Source organism: Lithobates pipiens, unplaced genomic scaffold, assembly GCF_037356315.1.
Source record: "Lithobates pipiens isolate NorthernLeopardFrog02 unplaced genomic scaffold, aLitPip1_a1.2 Scaffold_1, whole genome shotgun sequence".
Taxonomy (NCBI): domain Eukaryota; kingdom Metazoa; phylum Chordata; class Amphibia; order Anura; family Ranidae; genus Lithobates; species Lithobates pipiens.
Genome location: NW_027507685.1, coordinates 80,343,172 through 80,370,393, shown reverse-complemented (window position 1 = coordinate 80,370,393; position 27,222 = coordinate 80,343,172). Strand labels below are relative to the sequence as shown.

General features: G+C 45.7%; 1 protein-coding gene across 2 annotated transcripts in view; it reads left to right on the top strand.

Annotated features, from left to right (window-relative positions):
* Positions 1-288: 288 nt before the first annotated feature.
* Positions 289-27,222, top strand: part of LOC143938994 (uncharacterized) — a 68,186-nt gene continuing 41,252 nt past the window's right edge. The window contains exons 1-3 of one of the 2 annotated variants that reach the window (XM_077460944.1): positions 289-415; positions 881-1,045; positions 11,009-12,895. In XM_077460944.1, coding sequence (XP_077317070.1) covers positions 371-415; positions 881-1,045; positions 11,009-11,161 — 363 coding nt within the window. In that variant the 5' untranslated portion in view covers positions 289-370 and the 3' untranslated portion in view covers positions 11,162-12,895. Of the gene's footprint in view, positions 416-880; positions 1,046-11,008; positions 12,896-27,222 lie in introns of those variants that run through there. The other variant, XM_077460937.1, reaches the window with a different exon arrangement.

The window sequence follows — 27,222 nt, the reverse complement described above, 5'->3', positions numbered from 1 at the left end:
CATAAAATATATTTTTTTATTGCGTTTCTTTTTTTAATAGTATTTTATGTGCAACATAATACAATCAACATCAAAGTGTTTTTTTGGAATGGCAGCGAAACGCAAGTCAACAATGCATACGAATATGCAACAACAAAACAGGTACAAACAAATCATTCTTTCTCCTCTCTCTCCTTCTCCCCTCTCTCTCCTTATCCTTCTCCCCTCTCTGTCCTTCTCAATTAAAAAAACTCCAACCCTGTCGGTGTGTGGTTTGTATATTGCATAATGTTTTTGTCCAAACACAATGCAACTGTTGACAGCTTTCTGCTTTCCCTTTATCAGATGTTGATCAGGCTGAGTTGCTGGGCACTGATGAGGCTGAGCTTGAATGAAAGAGACACACCAAAGAGTCAAAAAACCCCTACGACAACAGGTAAGTAGACATTAAATTTAACCAAAAAAATTGATTTTCCTACATCACCTATGCATTTTTTTGTTGTGTTTGCTAAAGCACACTACAATCCATTTAAATTGGTGTAACACCGTTAAAAAAATATCATGAATGTGCTTAAATAAAATAAACATTTGGAAAGGTTTGAATTGGGCCTTAAAGAGTGAATGCCTACATATCACAAAATTTATAGAGAGCTCAAAGACCTGAAACAGTGTGGGCCAAGCAATTTTCAAATTTCTATTGGGATGTTGGCAGCGCACTCTTGCAACCACGGCTGCAGCCTGTAGTGAATAGTGGGGGTATACTTTTTATATAAAGAAGAAACTAATCTCACTAACAATAAATACACATATGAAGGTAAAAAAAGACGATTTAAACATGGATAAAAAAATATATACCAAGTTCAGGAAAGCAAACTCTAAATTCAAAATAATTTCTTCATAGGATATGGATATCAGACATTTTGTCAGCAAAAAAGGGTCTAACGCAGCAGAAGGAGCTGAGCCTGAGTCTCATGATGAAGCCGTGAGCACGGATCAACTATCAGAATGTGATGACAGTATTTTACTTGCAGAGGAAGGCACTTCTAGTACCACAACAGATACAGAAGTAGGTGATGGATCCATTGATATGACTGCAGTTTGTGATGTTACTGATCTAGGAGATGTGGATAGTGGTTGTATGCAGCCTAAACTAAAACAATATCCCTATGAAATGTTTGGTTCACAAAAGCAATCATTCCAATTTCAGTGGTTTGAGAAATATACTTGGCTAGAATATTCATGTAACAAAAATACTGCATTTTGTTTTGCTTGTAGAAATTTTGCCCCAAAAGACAAGAGGCACAATCTGGACGCATTATTAACCACACAAGGTTTTAAAAATTGGAAACGTGCTTTAGATTCCTTTAAGGAACATGAAAGAAGTGCTCTTCACAGGTCTAGCATGTTGGCATGGGCAGCTTGTAAAGATTCTAAACTGCATGGAAATGTAGAACAAATAGAAAAAGCTACTGAACTCCAAATTCGAGAAAGGCGAGAGTATCTAAAACGAATAGTTGCAACCACAGTGCTTCTTGCCAAGCAGGGCATATCATTTCGAGGTCATTTAGAAGGAGAAGGAAGCCTAAATAGAGGCAATTTCAAAGAGTGCTTAAATTATTTACGTAAATTTGATCCTTTCCTTCTAAAGTACAAGCCTCCAGGCAATGCTACTTATACTTCACCTTCATCACAAAATGATCTCATACAGTGCTGTTCAGAAGAAGTAACAAGTACAATTGTTAGCGAGTTAAAGAAATCTGGAATGCATGCCATAATGGCAGATGAAGCAAGGGATAAAAGAAAAGAGCAACTTGCTATCTGTGTACGCTACGTTGAACCTGACACAAGTGCTGTAAAAGAACATTTCCTGGGTTTTTCTGAACTGAAAGATTTAAGTGCAAATTCAATAACAGAATCTTTGGAAGATTGCCTCACAGTTAATGGTTTAGCCAATGTCCTCTGTGTTGCTCAAACGTACGATGGAGCTGCAGTTATGAATGGCGTAATTGGTGGTGTGCAAGCAAAGTTTCAGAAAAAACATCCTGAAGCTATTTATGTTCACTGTTATGCCCATGAACTAAACCTTGTACTCTGCTATACCTGTAAAGCAATCACAGAGGCTTCTGATTTTTTTCAAACACTAGAAAGCCTGTATACTTTTTTTAGTGTATCTTTTACACAGTACCAAAAGTTCATTGATGTTCAGGCGCAACTTGGACTAAAAGAAACAGAACACGTTGGTCTTGCCAGATACGTTCCATTAATGCCCTAATACGCAACTTTCCAGTTGTTGTGCAGTGTCTTAAAGAGGAGAAATCTGCCATAGCCACTGGCTTGTTGATTAAATTGCGTAAGTTATCAATGCGCTACTGCCTTTTTGCGTTTCAATTGTTACTGGCTACTACAGAAGGTTTCCATAAGTTGCCTCAGAAGGAAAACCTAGATTTGTCTACTGCATTAGAGTATAAAAAAGATCTTTGTACTTCATTAAGATCTCTAAGAACCAATACCAAATCTAGAGATATACTTCAAAAGCTGTTTCTTTGTTTGACATTGACACTGAGAATCCAGAAGCATCCAGGCAAATTAAAAAAACAAAAATGATGGAAGACTTTGTGTATGAAGCCAGACCAACACCGCTTGATCATTTGTCAAGTGAAGATGATCTTAGAACAAAAATCTTTTACCCTTGCTTGGACCGAATGCTCTCAGAACTTGACCATCATTTCTCTAGCATTAAATAAAATTTGGTCAACGGCATTGAGGCATGCAACCCACTTTCTTCATCTTTTCTGTCAGAAGACATAAAGGCACTTGCAGAACATAACATTATATACTTCAGCTGCCTCCATAAATTTAATTTGCTCCTGAAACTGTAAGATTCTAAACTATACCTATAGGAGGGTAGTTCAAGAATAACAGTTAATGGTTGGCTTTTCTGGATGTTATGTACAGTATCTCACAAAATAAGTACCCATACACCTCATACACGCTTTTCAGGTGACAACACTGAAGAAATTTCACTTGGCTACAATGTAAAGTAAAAGTAGTGAGTGTACAGCTTGTATAACTGTGTACATTTGCTGTCACCTCAAAATAACTCAACATACAGGCAGCCATTAATGTCTAAACCGCTGACGACAAAAATCACTTTACCCCTAACTTAGTGCAATTGTCAACATTGGGTCCAAAGTCTTACTTCTTTGTAACTTCTTTGGCCGACTATTGGTGAGGCCTGATCTGAGTGGAAAACCTGTCCTGCTAAACCACTGCATGGTCTTGCCCACGTGCTTCGGCTCAGTTTCAGGTTATTGTCAATCTTGGAACCAAGGAGGCCATCTTTATAGAGATCCTCAGTGATTTCCCATGAGGTGCCACCGTAGCAAGGTTCTAAACCTGAGACCTTGTTATAACACTAAGGACTAACAAATCACATGAAAATGGGGGGGGGGGGGGGGCGGTGGCAAATTGGGCCCAATTTGGACATTTTCACTCGGGGGTACTCTTGACAGTGGTTTGGACTTTAATGGCTGTGTGTTTGAGTTATTTTGAAGGGACAGCAAATTGACACTGTTATACAAGCTGTACACTCCCAAATTGTAGCAAAGTGACATTTCTTCAGTGTTGTCAGATGAAAAGATAGAATAAAATATTTTCTAAAATGTGAGGGGGTGAACTTACTTTTGTGAGATGCTATATGTACCCCTTTATTGCAAAATTTATTTCCTACAGTAAAACAATGTCTGAACAAGTACAATTGTTAGTGAATTTAATCAAGAATGTATGCAGTAGTAGCAGACAAAGCAAGGAAGGGATAAAAAGAAGGCAGCAACTTCGTATCTGTGCAAGCAATGTTCAACCTGACACAAGTGCTTTCAAATCTTTCAGTTCAAAAAATCCCAGGAAGAGACGCTGACGTCATGCGGCGTACGTGAGAGGGGAGGGGCCTAGCGGCGGCTTCCACGCGACGGGATGGAGGAGGATTCGCCGCACCATCCGGAGCTAAGCGCAGGGAGAGAGCGCGGCGCTCCTAAATGATTCCCGTTCCGGCCCCAGCACCCGCACTCGAACGCCCGCTTGCCCGGTCCAGAGAGCACTCACAGTGTGATCCGGAGGGACACTGGTAGACGGCACGGAGGACCTCGCTGGAGCGAGCGGAGTCCTCGGCTCTACCCCCCCCCCCCATACTCTTCCACCAGATGCTGCTGAGTGAGAACAGTCCCTGTGAGCTGAAGAGCCAATACACGCAGAAGACTACTAACAGGTCAGACCCTTCCAAACTGCTTTGTTTTTTCCTGGACTGTTACATATCTTCCAGTTAAGTACTGAGTAGGAGCAACTAAGGAGCAAGCTGATGGATTTAAATGCAACTCATTGAATAGCAGCACTTTGAATACACATATTAAGATTCACATCCTACTCTATGCCCTGAAAAGTACTGCCCAGGACACTGATGATATATAGCAACTTTTACATGTTATTTAAGCCTTGAAAAGTTCAGTATTGATCTCTGATACAATTTTGATTGGTGGGGCACTTTTTTGTTCCTGTTTTTTTTGCTGCTCCTGCTCGAGTTGATTTAAATTAAAGGTAGCCCAGTTTAAGGACCCACGTCTCGCATGAGGATTCCCCTATCGCAGGAGGGACCAAAGACCCCAAATATAGCATCTGGTAATCCCCCAGAACTAGAAAATTACATTTTCAATCTTATTCTTTTGGGGGAGAACACACCTGTGTGTAAAGGGAGAATAGGGGACCCCTAGTGGCCCGTTTTGGTATTATCTTCCTCTTCTGTTCTCCTCTTGGCTTCTACCGCTCAAAGATATGGACAGTTAAAGGAGACACCCTGGCCTATACTCTTGCCTAAGTAGGGGCGCAGTAGATCTCCCCTTTGCTTACCGTGACCCGAGAGCTTCATGGACTGATTTCCTGGGAAGAGCTCGCTGTCTCATAGACAGGCCAATAGCTAGCTCAGAGGAAAGGACTTGACTATTTTAGTTTTACTATTACCTGTACCCTTGTCTTTTGCTTGCTTTTTGCAATCCCACAGCCTTTTTCTAAGGTGTCTCCAAGCGAAAGGGAACTCTGGGGAGGAGAAAGCCAAAGAGGGACAACATGAAGGGTAGAAACCCAAAAGTCAATGACTCTAAAGCCCCTAAAGAGAGCCTAAATACAAGCTCGATCCAGAAATATCTTAAAGAGACAAGCCAAAAAAGTCCAGGCCTGGATAAAAAACAAGTGGGCAAGCGAGAGAGGAGGAAGGAGGCTGGAAAAGCAACTGGGATCCAAGGCGACTCCTCTGGTGAAGAAACAGAGTCAGACCTGGATGGTAAAAATAGAGAACAGACAGATATCTCCCAAATACCTACCAAAGGTGAAATACAAGAAATGTTTTTGAAACTGGAAAATTTAATTAAGTCAGAGATCCTAACCGTTAGGGCGGATATGGGTCACCTGTTAAGGAGAATAGAAGAAACGGAGGATCTAATGGGCAAACAGGCCCAGGAATTACTAGACTTAAAAGCGCAGTCTAGAAAAATGCAAGAGGCTCACAGGGACATTTTATACAGACTGGAGGAACAGGAAAACCAGAGCAGATGACAGAACCTGAGGATTAGAGCCTTACCTGAACAACAAGGAGAAGACCTCGGTGCAAAGATGACGAAGCTATTTAACCCTTTATTAGGAAGAGTGGAAGGTGAAGAATTAAAAATAGATCGTGTCCATAGAGTAAGGAAACCTCCAGGACTGAGGGTAGAGGTACCCCGAGACGTGATCGTAAAATTTCATCTCTACGAGGACAAAACCAAGATTTGGAGTAAACTAAGAGGATTGCCCTCATTACAATATGAAGGGACAACCCTACAAATTTTTGCAGATCTTTCCGCAGGGACCTTGGCTCGGAGAAGACAACTCAAACCCTTACTGGAACAACTGAGAAGTGTCAATATAAGATACAGCTGGGGTTTTCCGACAGCTCTGATTGTTCAGAGAGAGGGAAGGACTTTCAAGTTAAAGTTCCTAGAAGAAATCGAGGTCTTCTGTAATAACTTGGGAATTCCACCCCTTAAGCTCCCCCGAGACTCTCGTGAAAATTAATGGGCTTATTAGGAGGGGAAGAGGGGGTTTCCAGCGCTTATCGCGTGGGCCCTTTGGTTTCTCTGTCTGTTTCTGGTCGTTTTTGTTTTCTTCTCTTATTCTGAGTGGTTTTTTTGGGGTGGGGGCGGGGGGGGGGGACCCGGGGGAGGGGTGCGGGGTTGGGTTGGAAGGGAAGATGGATAGGTGAGGCGGATCCGGGCTCCACCACTCCCTGTCTGGAGACGGAGTATCTCTCCCCCTAGGGGTGGGGGGACAGGGGGTGTTGAAGTGGAAGTCCGCAGTTGGAGTCACACCCTGGAAGGTATTACTTGCAGAGGGGGGCAGTGCTACCCATTGTCAAGTATAGGCCAGGACAGGGCCAGGGGTGGGGGAGGGGGGTGGGTGAAGGGATGGGGGGGGGGGGCAGGGGCGGGGGAGGGGGGTGGGTGAAGGGATGGGGGGGGCGGGGGGAGGAGTGGGAGGAGAATCGCCTTGTAGTGTGGGGGACCGAAAGAGTCATGAAAATCTTGGGTTGGATAAATAAATATAGATTAAATATGCCAGTAGTCAGTACAGGATGACTGAGGTAAATTTTATATCCTACAATGTAAGAGGATTAAACGCCCTAAACAAAAGGTACAAACTCTTAATGGAATTACATCAATGCAGAGCTGAAGTAGTATTCTTGCAGGAGACCCATCTCTCCCTGGATTCGAATGTTAAGTTATATTCAGACAGCTTCCCGACCTGGTTCTACAGTGATTCCCCAATTAGGAGGGCTAAGGGGGTGGCAATTGGATTCGAGAAACATACACGATTTACCCTGATCGATAGATTGACTGACCCTGAGGGCCGATACCTGTTCCTTAAGGGTGAGCTAGGAAACAGGGTGTTTACTCTTGCTAACGTATATTGTCCAAATAATAATCCCTTAGGATATATGAAACGGATCCTGCGAAGATTAGCAGAATTTAAATCTGGTGATGTAATCCTAGCAGGGGATTTTAATTTTTGTATGGATTCCGCCATGGACAGTACGTCCCGCGCAAGGGGGACGAATGAGAGGACCCTGAAAATATTGAAACATCGCCTGAAACAACATCAAATGGTGGACGCTTGGCGGACACAACATGAGAAAACGAAGGACTTCTCTTTCTATTCCCCAGTGCACGGGACGTATTCCAGATTGGATTACATATTGGTGGACCATAGGCTGTTAGAGGACGTCGTAGAGACAGGGATAGGAATAGCCTCCCTCTCTGATCACTCTCCTGTGACAATGAAGTTGAGGATACCAGGGCTATACAGACAACCCTTTACTTGGCGATTAAATGAAAATCTTGTTCAGGACAACGATACCATCGAGATAATCCGGAAAGAATTAGAATTCTACTTCTCGACGAACGATACAGGGGATATCTCGGGTGCCTCCCTATGGGAAGGACATAAAGCATATATTAGGGGTATCCTCATCTCCATTGGCACAAATAAAAAAAAAGCTAAAACCCAGAGAAGGGAGTACCTGATTAAAGAAGTCCATAGATTAGAACAAGAGCACAAAAAACAAAAGGTCCAACAGCCGGAACTTCTTCACCTTTTGATTAATAAAAGGGAGGAACTTAAAGACCTTTTGGATCAGGAAGCAAGGAGGTCACTTGAAGGGAGAATTAGAGAGAGACACTATGGGAAAAATAAAACTGGCAAATACTTAGCGAGACAACTAAAAGGGAGGAGGGAGATCAATTTTATTGATAAAATCCAGGATAAGAACGGGAAGATGGTTCATACCACTAAGGAAATCGCGGAGGTATTTAGACAATACTACAGTGCCCTATATAATGTTGGCCAAAAAGGGAGGTGTGGTAAAGGGGATAAGGAAATTACTAAAGAATTTTTGCATGATACTAACTTACCCCAATTACATGAGAGTGAAAGAAACAGTATAGACAGACCTATCACTGAGGAGGAAATCTATAGAGCATTAAAGGAGACGGAATTGGGCAAAAGTCCCGGGCCTGACGGGTTCACGATTATTTACTATAAAAAATTTAAGGAAATTTTAGTCCCAAGATTATGTCACTATATGAACGGGCTCGGTACACAATACGACATGAACACTGAAGCTTTACGGGCCTCAATTACGGTAATTCCGAAGGATGGAAAGGATCACTTACTTTGCTCAAGCTATAGGCCAATAGCATTATTGAATGCGGACACAAAATTATTCGCCAAAATATTGGCAGCCAGGCTGAAGAACAAGATGAGTGATCTAGTGCACCCAGATCAGGTCGGATTTATTCCCGAGAGAGAAGGAAGGGACAATGGGGTGAGGGCTTTACTCCTCCTCCAGGCCCTAAAAAATAGTGGGTCCCCAGCTCTATTCCTGTCTATAGATGCAGAAAAAGCATTTGACAGGGTAGACTGGGGACTTATGATAGAAACGTTGGAAGTTATGGGTATAGGCCCGAGAATGATCCAATGGATCCAGGTCCTCTATAACCACCCGCAGGCCTCTGTCAAAATTAATGGAGAATCCTCCTCTCAATTTCAAATGAGTAACGGCACCAGACAGGGGTGCCCACTGTCTCCACTCCTATTTGCATTATCTCTGGAGCCGTTATTGACCTATATCCGAAAAAATCAGGATATAACGGGGATCAAGTTGGGAGGGGATGAACATAAATTAGCCGCTTATGCGGATGACGTGTTATTCTTCATTACTAAACCTAGGATCACGATTCCGAACTTGCTGAGGGCGTTGGAAAAATTCGGCAAAATATTGAATTTGAAAATAAACCTCAGCAAGTCCGAAGTTATGAATGTTAACATCAGTACCCAGGAAGAGGAGAACCTTCGGACAGAATTCCGTTTCCCATGGCGCAAGGAGATCAAATACTTGGGAATCTATCTGTCGAACACCATTAGGAAAATATTCACGAAGAATTATATCCCCTTACTCAATGAAATCAAAAGAGAAATAAAAAAAATTTCAACATGCTCCCTCTCTTGGTTAGGGCGTATCAATGCAGTTAAAATGATACTAATCCCGAAGATTATATACAAGTTTCAAATGCTTCCCATTCCGCTCTCTTCGGCTTATTTTAGATTAATGAAAAATTTAATTTCGAAGTATATTTGGCAACATAAAAAACCGAGAATTGCCATGGGGGTGTTATGCAGGGGAAAAAGGCAAGGGGGACTGTCTGTCCCGGATCTAAAAAGATACTACAATGCAGTGGTTCTGTCTCGAGTAGTTGAATGGGCGAAAGAGGCAAATAAAAAGAGGTGGGTGAGTGTAGAGAACACAATGTGTCAAGCACTATTAGGTCGCACGATATGGAACCCTCCACAGTTCAGGTCCATTGGACCTCACGCTCACGAGATAACACGTTTAGCTTTAAAGATTTGGGACCGAACACATTCACAAAACAAGTGGGGGTACAATTCACCCTTGATTTTTCTTAAAGATAATGATTTTTTCACACCGGGCAAACAGGAGGTGGGGGGTAATTGGATTAGGAAAGACACCGCACAATTAAAAGATATATTAGTCAATGGTAAAATAGCTTCATTTCAAGCACTTAGTTTGGACACAGACCTCATGAAAATGGACGGGTGGCGGTTCCTCCAACTTAGCCACTTCATTTCAAATTTACCTCAGCCAATCCGTAGTGAAGAGGAACTGAGACCCCTGGAGCGTCTATGTCTGAGAGAAAAATCAAAAAAAAATATAACGCTTTTATATAAGATTCTTTCTGAGGGGGACGAATTGGAGGACCCGCCATACTTCCAAAAGTGGGAATTAGAGCTGGGGTCACAATGTAGCACACAAACTCGTAATAAGATTTTTAAACTAATTCACTCGGGGATAGTAGATAATAAATTGATAGAAACGAACTACAAGTGCCTTGCAAGGTGGTATGCGACACCCGATAAAATGGCCAAAATGGGACTAGAGCAATCTGCGGATTGCTGGCGTGGGTGTAAAAAAACTGGGACTATGGCCCACATTTGGTGGGACTGCCCCATTATTAAAACTTACTGGAGAAAAATCTTAGAGATAATCAAAGTTGTAACAAAAAAGGAAATAAGAGAGGATCCGTGGATTGTTCTATTTCATGGGACAGACGAACCCATAAAGCAATACAAAACCTCATTAATTCCAATCCTGTTAGACACCGCCAAAAATTTAATCCCAAAAAAATGGAGAGAAAATGAGAGCCCTAAAATATCGGATTGGATTTTCCGTATAAATGAAATACAAAAAATAGAAAATTATAACGAAGGGGATGTTGACTTAATAGCAGAAGAGGGAGGCTCAAACAAATGGGCATCGTGGGAAGAATTTAAATTGTCCTGGAGATATGTGGAGGAAATTACACAATAAACTTCAGAAGAAAATATTACCCGGTTAGAAATAACGGTCACTAAGAGGTAACCCACTAGCGATTCTACAAGGTAAGGGCGGGGTGGGCAGGGGGGGGGGGTGTGAGGGGGAGAGTAGAGAGGTATTTTAAGTTTACAATGGAGTAGGTTTAAACTAATAATCTCTTTTTCTTTTGGTGTTGTATATATTGTATTTGTATGAATATGTTCCCTCTCCTTTTCATACATGTATTTATTTTGTTATGAAAAAAATTGGATATAAATAAAGAATTAAAAAAAAAAAAAAAAAATCCCAGGAAATGTTCTAAGTGCAGATCCAATAACAGAATCTTCAAAAAAGATTCTCTGGCGTGTCAGTTTTGTAGACAATCTCTACTCTGTCTTGCTCAGACATTAAAAATTAGTTACTGAAAATTGAATATTGTAATACTATACTACAGTTTAAAAATGATGGCACTTTACAGTACAGTTTTCTATATGGTTAATGAGTTGTAATTGTAGTTTTACTACAAAAAAATGTTTGCACTTTTATTAAGTTTTAAACTTTTTTTTTTCGTATTTCCAGAAACTCCAAATTGTAGTGAACCAAAATAGAAATGGCAAAGACCAAGCTATGACTACTAGTACTACAGTCAAGTTGGGGAATTTCTCCATATTGGTTATTTGTAACTCAATTTTGAATTTTGATCTTTGCTATCGTTTGGAGTTTATTGAATAAACCACTGTTATGTGTTAAATGAGTGTTATAACAAGTGTCTTAAATATTGACTAATATAAACCCATGCCATGTTTAGGGTATTCTCTCCTTCCAGTATACCTCTGGGTCTGACCCTAAAAGTGGGATATTTCTATCAACACTCTTTAAAGATATACTGTAGGCACCAAAATAACTTTAGCTTAATGAAAATATTTTAGTGTATTAATCATGCCCTTGCAATCCTGCATTATGTATCAATGCTCAGTTCTCTGCCATACAGGGGAGGTGTAACTGGGGCTGCCTGCATCCATTCCATGGACAGAAACAAAAGTGATTAATTCAACTCCTAATTGGCTGAGAAACTAAAGGTGTATGGGTGGTCTATACACAAATGGATTAAGCTAATTTTGTTGTCTCTTACCTATAGTATATCCCTTTTATTAGTGAAGTGATGTTTGTAAGCTGCCTCTTATGGATAGCTTTGGACTTTAATATTTTAAACTGATGTTTTTTTCACATAAGTGAGTACCTTGTACTTCTTTTTTTTTTCACTAAACTCCAAATTATAGTGAACCAGAATCAAAAAGGCAAAGATGAAGCTAAAATTGCTAAGCTATGGCATGGCTACAAGTACAAGGCGAGTTTGATAATGTCTCCATATTAGCTATTTTTACCGGCATTTTTCTCTTTGCTATAGTTTGGCTTTTATTGAATAAACCCATTATGTGTGAAATGAGTGTTGTATAACACGTCTCTTAAATATTGTCTAAGACACCCATAAGGCATGGGTTCATTGAGGTAGACTGGAATGAGAGAATAACCTAAACATAGTATGTGCCATGCTATGTTTAGGGTATTTTCTCCTTCCAGGCTACCTCTATGACCCTTGGGCCTGATTCACACCTATGGCATTTTTTGTGATTTTTGCATTTTGCACATTTGCGCTACAGAACGTGTTCCATAGGAAACCATGGTAAATGGAATGTAGTGCAAATCTGCAAAATGCAAAAAACACTAAAAATGCATAGGTGTGAATCGGGCCTAAAGGTGTATGGTCTATACACAAACTGATTAAGCTAGTTTTGTTGTCGATTGCCTGTAGTAGCCCTTCTAGGCAGTGAATTGATGTGTTTTATGCCGCGTACACACGGACGGACTGTATGGCGTACTTAGTCCGTCGAAACACATTTCAGCGGACAGTCCGCTCGTGTGCGGGCTTCAGCGGACTTTTTCAGCGTGCAGTCTGGCGTACTAAGTATTTCGGATTTTTCGAAATTCTGTCCGTCGTACTTTGGTTTCAGCGGACAATCCGCTCGTCAGTAGGCTAGTTCGACGGACTAAGAATGGCGCATGCTCAGAAAGGATTTACACGGCGGAAGGGTGCTTTGCTGTGTATTGGACTTCCTATTTCTAGTCCCGTCGTACGTGCTGTACACGTCATCGTGCAAGCTTTCGACGGACTGTTTGTGCATCCGTGTGTGGTCAAGTCCGTTCAGTCGAAAGTATGACGGACTGTCCGTCGGATTGTATGACGGACTAAGTACGCCATACAGTCCGCCCGTGTGTACGCGGCCTAAGCTGCATTTTATGGGTAGTTTTGGTTGGAAGTTTATATTTAAACAGATGTGTATTTCACATCAGTGAGTACATTGTACTTTTAAGTAATGAATTGATGTGTATAACCTGCTGCATCTGTTTGCATTGGATGTTGATGACTTTGTTTTAAGTATAATAAAAATACAACTTATTAAGAAATTTTGTATGCATATTTTTTTTTTATTGAGTCTAAGTTTACTCTTCTGCCAATGTGTTTTGGTGTGTGCATTGCACAAAGGGAATATGTGTGCGCAATGCCCATGCATATATTCTATTTTTGCTACCTGCATATGATTAATACTGACTTAAACATAGGTATATATAATACTCGTCATAGGTGAGCTCAGTGTATGTCAGTTAGCCAGGTCAGTGTAGTGTATTATGTCAGGTAGCCGGTAAGGTGAGGTCAGTGTATGTATGTCTGTACTGCCCGTCAATATATGTATGTCAGGTAGGTGAGGTCAGTGTGTGTCAGGTAGGTGAGTCATACATTGATGCATCATTGATGGGCAGCACTAGTAAGCCAGGCAGCAACCAGCAAGTTAGCTTACCCCCGCCACACAACCCCCATCTCTCTGCCAAACACACCCGCAACACGACCACCCCGGGTCCCCCCGCAGTGCCACTATCGGCCTTTGGGCTGAAGCCCCTGGTCTATTTGACACCTAGCAATGCCCCTGCCCATCTGACATCCTTAATGAATTTCTTACATTTTACTCCTCTCTATATAAATCCACTACTACACAGCTATCCCCTGAGCACCTCTCCTTTCTTTGCGGACTGTCTCTGACTGGCCTGACGGGTGAGGATGTGGCCCTATTAGACGCTGACATCTTGATTGCCGAAATTGAAATGGCAATTCGCTCATTACCACCTAATAAGATGCTGGGCCCTGACGGGCTCCCAGGAGACTGGTACAAAATATACATAGCCGACTTAGCCCCACGGCTTCATAAGTTGTATGCCCTTAGTTTGGAGGCAGGATCTCTACCTGATTCGATGTCACAGGCCCACATATTCCTTGTAAAAAAGCCGGGAAAAGATTCCTCCTATTGTTCAGCATACCACCCTATATCCCTCCTTAATTATGATTTAAAAATACTGACGAAAGTGCTAGCCACCAGGCTGATGGGGATCCTCCCGTTTATGGTTGACATAGATCAAACAGGTTTTATGCCAGGGAAATCGACTGATGTCAATATCCGTAGAGTCTTCACTCATCTGCAAATCCCTTTTACGGACCAGGACACCAGGGTTCTTGTGGCCCTGGATCTTGAAAAGGCATTTGACTCGGTGCCCTGGCCTACATGGAGGAGGTACTCAAGTTATATGGTTTTGGCCCCATTTTTAGGAAATGGATCCGACTATTGTACCAGAAACCGACAGCACAGATTAAACTGGGGGGTAGGCTGTCTTCCTCATTCCCAGTGGAGCGGGGCACCCGACAGGGTTGTCCTCTATCCCCAGCCCTTTTTTACTTGATGGTTGAGCCCTTGGCGGTTGCGCTGCGATCCTTGGGCACTGTTCGGGGGGTGCGGGTGGGGTCCTTGGAGGAAAAGATTGCACTCTATGCTGACGATATTATCCTCTTCCTCCGGGATCCTGGTCCGTCTATCGAGCTTTGCTGCTGTGTCTGGCCTTAAGGTCAACTGGGACAAGTCCCAGATCCTACCGATGGACCCAGGGGCTGGGAGGCTGGCAGACTCCTCACTCCTGCTGCAGTGGGCGGAAAGCATTAAATATCTTGGTATTATGATTTCTCCCAGAATACAAGACTTCTGTAAACTAAATCTTCCTCCTATCCTGCAAACTACGCACAATAGTCTGAAAGTATGGGCCAGTCTTCCCCTTACGCTAATAGGTCGAATTAATTTAATTAAAATTAAACTGCTCCCCCCTCTCCTGTATGTAATGTGCCATTCTCCGACGTGGATACCCAAGATCCATTTTCAACGCTTAAATTCTCACATAGCTAGTTTTTTGTGGGGTACTACACCTCCCTGGTTCCGCTTGTCCATACTGCAAAGACCTTGGATACAGGGGGGTCTAGCCTGTCCTGATTTTTTCCTTTACTTTATCGTGGCGATGCTTGCACATGCCCACGGCTGGTTTGCCTCGGACGCCACCAACGCAGCAGTTGCCTTGGAGGCCTCCATTGTGGGATCATTTGAAGCACTGCGGAACGTTTTGTTCAAGGGTCCTAGAGCGCCTCACCCTCTCACTACCTCAATGAAGATGGTCCTGAGGGTGTGGTCTGTGGTGGTCGGCCGCCGGCCGGCTGAGTCCCAGACTTGCTCTCCTAATGCTCCATTGTGGCTCAGTCCCTCCCTACCTGAATTTTACTCTATACCAGACCCGATCGTGTGGGCATCGAGGGGCGTTCAGTATCTCCATCATATTTGTGAGAATGGTGCGTTACTGACATTCGACCAGCTGAAATCTAGATTTGACTTGCCCAATGCACACTTTTTCCGGTTCCTGCAGCTTTGTCATGCGTACAGGACTCAGTTCGGTGACTCTCCTGTAACCCTATATCAGTCTAACATGGAACTGCTCCTGCGTCAGGAGACATTGCCTAAACCTTTATCCACGATTTACAAGGCTCTGCCGCCCTCTGTTCATAGTGGATTAGAAAAACTCAGAGACTTTTGGGTGGCGGAGCTGCCGGAGCTGGATGAGGAGGACTGGGAGGACATTTGGGACTCCCCCTTCAGATACTTGGTCTCCTCTGGAGACCGGCTGATCCAATTTAAAATATTACATAAATTTTACTATACTCCATATATATTCCATATAGGCTTCATAAAATATACATCCACATGATCTGGTCCTGCCCTGAGGTGCAACATTACTGGTCACTAGTCGTCTCCTTTATTACTAACTGACCACGATTCCTATACCTCAGATGATTGAGATTTGCCGGCTTGGTTTGGTAAGCTCGATAGACGGACCAGGATCCCGGAGGAAGAGGATAATATCGTCAGCATAGAGTGCAATCTTTTCCTCCAAGGACCCCACCCGCACCCCCCGAACAGTGCCCAAGGATCGCAGCGCAACCGCCAAGGGCTCAACCATCAAGTAAAAAAGGGCTGGGGATAGAGGACAACCCTGTCGGGTGCCCCGCTCGAGTCCCCTCGAGGGCAGTCTGCACATTACTGAGTTTGTTACTTTTTTATGCCAGGAAACTGATTGTGCTCCGGTGGAGGGCCCCCTCGGCGGCCCTCACCCTGAGTGCATGGAAGTCATTAGTTAACCTTGCAATACCCTTGTATAGGGAAGTATATTCTAATCGGGGATGCCCTTTAAAAGTTTCAAAGAGTTTGGAATATCTGGTTGGAGTCTGAGACAACAACTGCGGAACAGGAGAACCCTGTGGGATTGTCAGCCCAATCTAGCTCGTAGACAACTCCCTTAATGGTTCCATCTGGGATGGCAGCTGAGCCACCGAAATGCCAGTAGACACCCGCTGGTGGACTTTTGTTTTGGTGGACTGCCTACAGTAAATTAATAAACCTATGTCGAACATTGTGCAAGGTATTTCTCCTGTCAACTTTAGCAGCAAGCTACGGGGTTTGTTTTTCTCTCTGTTCTTAGGGTTAGGCTGATAGAGTTAGGTTGTTATGCCTCACCTACTGTTTTATGTTAAGCGAGCCCGGGAATGGCCAAAAGGCTCTGTTTTGTAACCTTTTATTTTTTTAAATAATAAAAATAATTTATAATAAAAAAAAAAAAAAGAGGAGGTCTGCCCACCGCTGGAAAAATTAAAAGCCAGCAGCTACACTGCTGCTGACTTTTATAATAAGACTCTTATCTGTCCTGGAGTCTATTAGCTGTCGGGTGCTGCCGCCGCCATTGCGGGTAAGGGAACCCAGACTCCCGGAAGTAGGGACAGGATACCTGAAAGACAGGTATCCACTCCCAACCGAAAGGTGGCAAATGTGGCATTGGGGGGGAGACAAATTAGCGGAAGTTCTACTTTTGGGTGGAACTCTGCTTTAAATAAGGGCTTCCTGTGTTTTCACAGACTGGATGACCTCACTAATTGAACTCCACACTGTTATTATTTTGAACACTCCCCTTTAAATTAATGAATAAATTACAAAGAATCAGCAGCATGCATGTCATGCCTGTTGGGTCTGTTGATTTTCTATTACTCTACTACACCTACTAGTAAATGATTTGCCATGTAGAAATCTAATTTATACCAAAAACTGTGATTGATCTGGTTAGTGATGCTGAACTGCTATGACTTTGAACACAACTGTACATCAGGGAAATGTGATTTTCATGTGATGGCATCAAGATCGTTTTTTTTTTCAGGAGGCAAAGAAGAAGAAATCTTTGGGCACCTGAAATATCAGATCCCTGAACACTCACAATGCTCTACGTTAAAGCTGAACCCTGGCCTTACATTTGGTTTTGCACAGATGTATAGGATCCTCTCCTGTACACAAATTGCTTACTCTAATTTCACTGCACATTGTAAGTGTCCCACAGTGTGAAGTAGAAGTTGCAGCAAGTCAGATACAGCCCGTCTCAATTCCTGGCTGGAGGACATCAGCATCATCCAGTACTTTCCTCCCCAGCCTACTGTCCCTGACCTGCTCTTTTCATTCATTGGATTTCAATTATTTCAGTCATGGAGGCTCATCACCAAATGTGGGCATTACCTAGGGCAGTCTACATGCAAATACAGCCTGCCTTGGAATGCCCATTTCTTCAGATAGACATCCACCTTTCAAGGCATTTTGGTATTTGCATAATTTTTTCCATGAGCTCAGCCCTTACGCATAGCTCCCAAGGGTCCCTGATTTCGAGGGACTGTCCCTGATTTGGAGCAATGTCCCCCCTATCCCTATTTCCTCCTCATTTGTGCCTCATTTTGGTCTGATCTATATAGTTGTATATAAAATGCACTTTTTATCTTTCAAAAAGTGTTTCCCAATGCCAAACCTTTCATCCAAATTCTTAATTGCTGCATTTGTAAATTAAAAAAATGGAAAATTGTATACTTTTTTTTCCGTAATTTTCCTTTCCTGTTGCATCTTCATGGCAGCATACACTCTGGGTTGTGACTCCACCCCTCACAACCTGATAGGACCACATAGTTATAAGACGACGATACGCTCCCGCCCCGGTATTCTCTGTATATATGAATCACCTTTTGCGTGTGGGATATTGTTTGCTGCCATGAAGATGCGGCAGGAAAGGAAAATTACGGAAAGGTAAGTATACAATTTTCCGGTTTCCTGTCGCATCATGGCAGCATACGCTCTGGGGAGTAACTCGCAGACTGGGTGGGAGATGCAAAGGTAAACGTTTATTAGCAAGGAATAGAAGAGTTGGCTTGAATAATGGACTTTCCAAACTCTTCTGTTGACAGCCGTGCCAAGTCCACCTTGTAGGGAGAGATAAAGGTGTTCCTGGAGGACCAGGTGGCTGCCCTACAGATGGTTTCCGCTAAGACCCTACAATACGCTGCCCAGGAGGTGGCCACTGCTCTGGTGGAATGAGCCCTCAAGTCCTCAGGAATTTGGAGCTCACTCAGCAAGTAGGCTTTTCTAATGGTCTTCACTAACCAGGAGGCAATGGTTGGGCTGACGCTGCTTGACCTCTCCTAAGCCCGTAGGGAATGATGAAGAGGCTCTCCGATTTTCTAAAAGATTCGGATGCTGAAAGTTACTTTAGGATGTTGCCTTTTACATCCAGAGGATGAGGGTTGCCCTGGTCTGTGATAAGAGCTGGCAAGTTGATTTCCTGGTTGAAGTGGAAAGAGGATGCTACCTTTGGAATAAAGCGATCCGAGGGTCTTAAAACTATCCTGTCTGACTGGATGATCAGATATGGCTCTTTAATCAGTAAGGCTTACATCTCTGAAACTCTTTTCGCTGATGTTATTGGGAGCAGAAATGCGACTTTTAGCATCAGGTGCCAGAGGGAGATGTTTTCCAATGGAAAGAAGGGCTCTTTGGATAGGGCCTCTAAGACGACCGATATGTCCCATGTCGGAAAGGAAGGCTTCCTAGGAGGTCTTAGTTTAAGGCAGGCCTTCCGAAATTGCATGACAAGGGGATCATGAGCCCATTTAATCCCTGTCAGGGCAGATAGAGCTGACACCTGTACCTTCAGAGTACTAGAACTAAGACCTTTGTCTAAGCCTGATTGCAAGAACTCTAGAATCAGTGGAGCCGAAAGGGAGGATAGATCCCAGCCAAGGTCCTGAGCAAAGGCAACAAACTTTTCCCAGACCCTGCGGTAGGTGCAGTTGGTGGTAGGTTTCCTGGCTTGGAGTAGGGTATTAATTACCTTCTGGGAGCAGCCCTGACCTAGATACCTAGCCCTCTCAATCTCCAGGCCATCAAGTGCAGTTTCCCCGGATCTGGATGTAGTAGCTGGTCCTGGGAGAGCAAGTCGGCTGACAGAGGCAGAGGAAGTGGGTCTGCCATGTTCAGTTGTAGTAGGGTGGTGAACTAGTGATGGACGAACTTCCGACGGGACGTTTCGCGAACACGGACCGCGAACGCGGCCGATCGTTCGCGAACCGTAATGTTCGTGGCGGGCCCCATTGACTTCAATGAGAGGCGAACTTTGCAAACCTACAGGTCAAATTTGCAGCCACAAAATAATTACTAGCTGTGCAAACATAGTCCCACCACATGGCCAAGGACATAACACATGTATGAGTTGAATCTGGGATCGACAACTACAAGCATTCTTTTTTTATATGTGAAATTGTTGTGACAATTGAGGACTGTGGAGCGCATGAAGGCAATGGAAGAGAGGGAAGGTCAGAGTAGGCAAAGAAGAGGGTGCAGGAGATGATCACCAGCAGCGTGACATACAGCAATGACACCTGCACCGTGATAGAGTGATCTGACACCAGCACCGTGATAGAGAGCACTGACATCAGCAGCGTGACATACAGCAATGACACCTGCACCGTGATAGAGTGATCTGACACCAGCACCGTGATAGAGAGCGCTGACATCAGCAGCATGAAATACAGCAATGACACCTGCACCGTGATAGAGTGATCTGACACCAGCACCATGATAGAGAGCACTGACATCAGCAGGTGACATAAAGCACTGACACCAGCACCGTGATATACAGCACTGACACCAACACCGTGATAGAGAGCACTGACATCAGCAGCGTGACATAAAGCACTGACACCAGCACCGTGATATACAGCACTGACACCAGCAGCGTGACATAAAGCACTCACACCAGCACCGTGATATACAGCACTGACACCAGCACCGTGATATACAGCACTGACACCTGCACCGTCGTAAGCAGCCCCAGGAGGAAGTCAGCATAGCACAGAGATGGTGGGAGCCCCTCATAATAAGCAGCCCTAGGAGGAAGTCAGCACAGCACAGGGATGGTGGGAGCCCCTCATAATGAGCATAGCACAGGGATGGTGGGAGCCCCTCATAATGAGCATAGCACAGGGATGGTGGGAGCCCCTCATAATATGCACAGCAGAGGTACAGCCCCAGGAGGAAGTCAGCACAGCACAGGGATGGTGGGAGCCCCTCATAATAAGCAGCCCCAGGAGGATGTCAGCATAGCACAGGGATGGTGGGAGCCCCTCATAATAAGCAGCCCCAGGAGGAGGTCAGCACAGCACAGGGATGGTGGGAGCCCCTCATAATGAGCATAGTACAGGGATGGTGGGAGCCCCTCATAATATGCACAGCAGAGGTACAGCCCCAGGAGGAAGTCAGCACAGCACAGGGATGGTGGGAGCCCCTCATAATGAGCATAGTACAGGGATGGTGGGAGCCCCTCATAATATGCACAGCAGAGGTACAGCCCCAGGAGGAAGTCAGCACAGCACAGGGATGGTGGGAGCCCCTCATAATGAGCATAGCACATGGATGGTGGGAGCCCCTCATAATATGCACAGCAGAGGTACAGCCCCAGGAGGAATTCAGCACAGCACAGGGATGGTGGGAGCCCCTCATAATGAGCATAGCACTGGGATGGTGGTAGCCCCTCATAATATGCACAACAGAGGTACAGCCCCAGGAGGAAGTCAGCACAGCACAGGGATGGTGGGAGCCCCTCATAATAAGCAGCCCCAGGAGGAAGTCAGCACAGCACAGGGATGGTGGGAGCCCCTCATAATAAGCAGCCCCAGTAGAAATATGACACCGCTCAACCTCTTCAAACAGGAGGGTACGGGCATATAGTACGGTGTGCTTTTTTTGGACAAGGAAGTGAGCCAAATGAAGAAAGAAGGTCTGTGTGCTCGATTAAAAAAATAGTTTCTAGACATATACATGGTCTACTGGTCACATGTGTTGAATTCCTCTGAGATCCATGCCTCATTCATTTTTAGAAATGTGAGGTAGTTAACACTGTCGTGAGCTAGGCGAGTACACTTATCGGTCACGATCCCCCCTGCTGCGCTGAACTTCCTTTCGGACAGGACACTGGACGAGGGGCAAGCCAACAGTTCCATTGCAAATTGGGCAAGCTCTGGCCAGAGGTCAAGCCTGCCCACCCAGTAGTCCAGGGGTTCATCACTCCTCAGAGCGTCCACATCGGCCGTTAACCCGATGTAGTCAGACACCTGACGGTCTATGCATTCCCTGATGCTGGATCCGGATGACACCTGTCAATGGGTCGGCTGAAAGAATGACCTCATATCCGAAGTCACCAACACATCTTCAAAGCGGCCTCTTCTTGCAGGCGCTGTTGGATTGGTACCTGCAACTCCTTCTCTGGGAGTGGGAATTGCTCCTCTGCCAGCGCACGCAAAAGCAGAATGCAGCATTTCTCGAAGCAAGGCCTGGAAGTGCTCCATTCTGACCAGGGGCGGATCCAGGGGGGGGCAACGGGTCAATTGCCCCCTCCGAGAATACCGCCAGCTGATGACAGAACGGCCGGTTCCGCGGGTCCAATCGCGGCCGGTTCCGTGGGTACCCGCGGGCCGGTTCCGCGGGTCCAATCGCGGCCGGTTCCGCGGGTACCCGCGGCCGGTTCCGCGGCTCCAATCGCGGCCGGTTCCGCGGGTACCCGCGGGCCGGTTCCGCGGGTCCAGTCGCGGCCGGTTCCGCGGGTACCCGCGCGGCCGGTTCCGCGGGTACCCGCGCGGCCGGTTCCGCGGGTACCCGCGCTGAGTGGACGGGTGAGGGGGGGGCAGCTGGGCGGCTTAGGAGGGCTGCTGGCCAATCAGGAAGCCAGCAGGCAGGGGAGCAGGGAGATGACATCATCTCTCACTGCCCTGCGTCCCTCCAGTTCCGCCCTCACTGTGTAGGAAGCTGTGTGCAGCAGAGAGATTGCATCATCTCTCTGCTGCCTATGTTCACTCTGGGACCCAACAAAAGACCACCAGTAGGTGACAATCCGCAATGTGTGGCAGGCTACGTGGCAAGTGGCAATCCGCAATGTGTGGCAGACTACGTGGCAAGTGGCAATCCGCAATGTGTGGCAGGTGATGTGGCAAGTGACAATCCGTAATGTGTGGCAGTTGACGTGGCAAGTGACAATCCGCAATGTGTGGCAGGTGACGTGGCAAGTGACAATCCGCAATGTGTGGCAGGCTACGTGGCAATCCGCAATATGTTGCAGGCAACGTGGCAAGTGACAATCCGCAATGTGTGGCAGGTGACGTGGCAAGTGGCAATCCGCAATGTGTGGCAGGCAACGTGGCAAGTGACAATCCGCAATGTGTGGCAGGTGACGTGGCAAGTGGCAATCCGCAATGTGTGGCAGGCAACGTGGCAAGTGACAATCCGCAATGTGTGGCAGGTGACGTGGCAAGTGACAATCCCCAATGTGTGGCAGGTGACGTGGCAAGTGGCAATCCGCAATGTGGGTCAGGCAACTTGGCAAGTGACAATCCGCAATGTGTGGCAGGTGACGTGGCAAGTGGCAATCCGCAATGTGTGGCAGGCTACGTGGCAATCCGCATCTGGTGGCAGGCGACGTGGCAAGTGACAATCCGCAATGTGTGGCAGGTGATGTGGCAAGTCACAATCCGCAATGTGTGGCAGGTGACGTGGCAAGTGACAATCCCCAATGTGTGGCAGGTGACGTGGCAAGTGGCAATCCGCAATGTGGGTCAGGCAACTTGGCAAGTGACAATCCGCAATGTGTGGCAGGTGACGTGGCAAGTGGCAATCCGCAATGTGTGGCAGGCTACGTGGCAATCCGCATCTGGTGGCAGGCGACGTCGCAAGTGACAATCCGCAATGTGTGGCAGGTGACATGGCAAGTGGCAATCTGCAATGTGTGGCAGGCTACGTGGCAAGTGACAATCCGCAATGTGTGGCAGGTGACGTGGCAAGTAACAATCCGCATTTGGTGACAAGTGACAATCCACATTTGGTGGCAGGCGACATGGCAAGTGACATCCTCAGGGCTCCCACTGATTCTGCATTATGGTGAGTTGAACCATTTAATTTTATATTACAATGTATTAATAGAAATAATGCGCTTCAATCATCCTGACACCATAACAACCATGGTGCCGTAATGATTGAAGCGCCAATACCAGCCATTTCCCATATAAATTGCCCCCCAAAAAACATATTTTATAGCAGTGCCCCTCCCGAGATTAGACTCTGGATCCGCCCCTGATTCTGACAGCCCTCTGTGACGGCAGTAACATTTCGGCCATTTTGTGTTTGTACCGGGGGTCTAAGTACGTTGCCACCCAGTACTGGTCCTTGACCCTTATGCTTTTTATACGGGGGTCCCTATTAAAACACTGGAGCATGAAGACCCCCATTTGAACTAAACTGGAAGCGGTGTGGTGAACTGGCTCCTGCTCATCATCCAGGATAATGTCGTCCTCTTTATTCTCCTCTCCCCATCCACGCACAACAACAGGGATCCCATAAAGGTTTAAAGCATGCTCTTCTTGCTCCTCCTCATCCGCCCCGGCACCATCCTCCTCTGACTCCTCTTCAGACTCCTGTTGTTCACTTGTCTCAGATAGAGTAGCCCCCCTGGGAATTCATCCAGCATTGCGACTTCCTCATCTTCCCACTCCTGCTCCTCCACAGCTTGATCAATGACACGACACAATGCACGCTCCATAAAGAAGGCTTAATGTACTATGTCACTGATGGCGCCATGGCTGCGACTGACCAGTTTGGTGATCTCCTCAAATGGCCGCAGAAGTCTGCATGCATCGCGCATGAGCAGCCACTGGCGCAGTGAAAAAACCCCCAGCTCCCCAGAACCTGTTCTGCCACAGTGTTCATACAGGTGCACGCTTCTGCTGGAGCAGCCTATCAAGCATATAGAAGGTTGAGTTCCATCGCGTCGGGCAATCGCAAATAAGACGTCTGACCGGCAGATTGTGTCACCGCTGAATATCAGCAAGGCGAGCCATGGCCATGTAAGATCTTCTGAAATGGGCCGAGATCTTTCTTGCCTGCCGCAAGATGTCCTGGACCCCAGGGTATTTTTATAAGGAATCGCTGCACGACCAAGTTTAAGACGTGTGCCATGCATGGCACGTGCGTGATTTTGCCCTGTTTCAATGCGCTAAGCAGATTGGCACCGTTGTCACACACCACTTTACCAACTGTCAAATTGAGCGGTGTTAGCCACTGATCTGCCTGTGAACGCAAAGCTGAAAGGAGTGCCGGGCCAGTGTGGCTCTTGGCTTCCAGGCACAACAGACGCAGCACGGCATGGCAACGTCTCACCTGGCATGTAAAATAGGTTCTGGGGAGCTTGGGCGGCGCAGCGGAAGAGACGCTAGCAGCGGAAAAGGAGGAGTCAGCCGAGGAGGAGAGGGAGGAGGAGGATGGAGTAGGAGGAGGAGAAGAAGAGCCAGGCCTGCATGCAATCCATGGCGGTAAAACCAAATCTACACGGGTGCCACGGGTTACATGCTTGACGGCCGTCAGAAGGTTCACCCAGTGGGCAGTAAAAGTGATATACCTTCCCTGCCCGTGTTTGCTAGACCACGTGTCTGTGGTCAGATGTATCTTGGCACCGACACTGTGTGCCAGAGATACATTCACTTGCCGCTGAACATGGCCATATAGCTCTGGGATGCCCTTCTCTGAGAAATACTTCCTTCCTGGGACCTTCCATTGTGGTGTTCCAATGGCCACAAAATTTCGAAAGGCCTCCGAGTCCACCAGTTTATATGGCAGTAGTTGGCGGGCTATCGGTTCTGACAAGCCAGCCGTCAACCGTTGGGCAAGAGGGTTATCCGGCGTCATAATTTTTTTACGCTCGAACATTAGGCCCACGGAAGCCTGCCTTTTTGCAAAAAAACGTGAGCTTGGTGTGATGGAAGGTGGAGTGGAGGACAATTGTGAGGAGAGAGGAGAAGGAGAAGTAGAAGACAAGGCTGTACGGTGAGAGCCTGGAGTGTGGCTTTGTGTGTTCCGTTGCTCCCACTGGGCTCGGTGATGGCTGCTCATGTGCCTTCTTAAGGCAGTCGTCCCTAGGTGAGTGTTGGGCTTACCGCGACTAATGCATAATCTGCAAAGATTGCAGATGGCAACGCTATTGTCAGCAGCGGACAGGTTAAAAAAAGCCCACACTGCGGAGCCATGTGCCGGCGTCCTGGGAGCGCCAGATGTGACCGTACATGGTCGATGACTCGCTCCTGATACATTGGCAGTCTGCTTTGTCCCTCCTGTGCAATGTAAGTTATTCCTGCTTCTCCTCCCTATCTGCTGGTCCATATCTCCCTCTGAACTCCCCTCCTCTTCCTCTCTTGTGGGCACCCACGTGACATCATTAGACACATCATCATCGATGTCACCTTCCCCACTGCTATAAGTAGAGATCTCGGAGTAGGCAGCAACACCGGGGACCAACCTCCTCGGGCTGATTTGGGTACTGTCGTCAGACTGCTAAGTGGCGGTTGTTGCTACCTTCTCATCCTGATCCAATGCCAAGAGTGGCTGCGCATCAGAAATGTCTTGATATGGATTGGAAAATAATTCCTGTGACTCAAGCGGGAAGGTATGTGGTGGTGGTGGTGGTGGTGTTGTTGGTGGTAGTGTCTTTGGGGGTGCACATAGCAGAGAGTGAAGAAGAGGGTGCAGAAGAGTAAGGCTGAGTGGGCCACTCAACCAAGTCTGGTGCGTCCTTTAAAGTAATTGAACGCACCTTCTGCAACTTCCAACTGTTGCTCCTGCCCTACCCCTACCACCCCTGCGGAAGGGCCTGCCTCTTCCTCTGCCTGTCATTTTTTAAATGACCCTGTGACATAACTCTCAGTCCTTATACTGATAAAGGACTGCTGCAGCAGAAGGGCAGCAGTCGGCAGTAGTGCTCCTCAATCCTATATATTGTGGACCTATACCAGTCCTTAAGGAATAGCAGACTGTACCTCACTCAACCCTATGTACTGTAGTACCCTATACCTTACCAGTCCTTATAAGGACCTTTGTGGAACTAGTAGGTTGTGAATGATTAGCAGACTGTACCTCAGTCCCTATACTGATAAAGGACTGCTGTAATATAGGGCAGCAGTCAGCAGTAGTGCACCTCAACCCTATATATTGTGGACCTATACCAGTCCTTAAGGAATAGCAGACTGTACCTCACTCAACCCTATGTAATGTAGTACCCTATACCTTACCAGTCCTTATAAGGACCTTTGTGGAACTAGTAGGTTGTAAATGATTAGCAGACTGTACCTCAGTCCCTATACTGATAAAGGACTGCTGCAATATAGGGCAGCAGTCAGCAGTAGTGCACCTCAACCCTATATATTGTGGACTTATACCAGTCCTTAACCACTTTCAGACCGGACCAATTTGCTGGTCAAAGACCAGACCACTTTTTGCGATTCGGCACTGCGTCGCTTTAACTGACAATTGCGCGGTCGTGCGACGTGGCTCCCAAACAAAATTGACGTCCTTTTTTTCCCACAAATAGAGCTTTCCTTTGGTGGTATTTGATCACCCCTGCGGTTTTTATTTTTTGCGCTATAAACAAAAATAGAGCGACAATTTTGAAAAAAACGCATTATTTTTTACTTTTTGTTATAATAAATATCCCCCAAAAATATATAAAAAAACATTTTTTTCCCTCAATTTAGGCCGATACGTATTCTTCTACATATTTTTGGTAAAAAAAAATCGCAATAAGCGATTATTGATTGGTTTGCGCAAAAGTTATAGCGTTTACAAAATAGGGATAGTTTTATAGCATTTTTATTAATAATTTTTTATTATTATTTTTTTTACTAGTAATGGCGGCGATCTGCGATTTTTATTGTGACTGCGACATTGTCGGGGACCCATCGGACATTTTTGACACATTTTTGGGACCATTGTCATTTATACAGTAATCACTGCTATATAAATGCAGTGATTCCTGTGTAAATGACACTGGCAGTGAAAGGGTTAACCAGTGGGTGGCAGTGTAGGGGTTAAGTGTTCCTAGGGGTGTGTTACTAACTGTGGGGGGGTTGGGCTTTCATTTAGTGTACACTGCTCTCTGCTCCAATCACATGGAGCAGAGATCAGCGTCACTAGTTGCTAGGC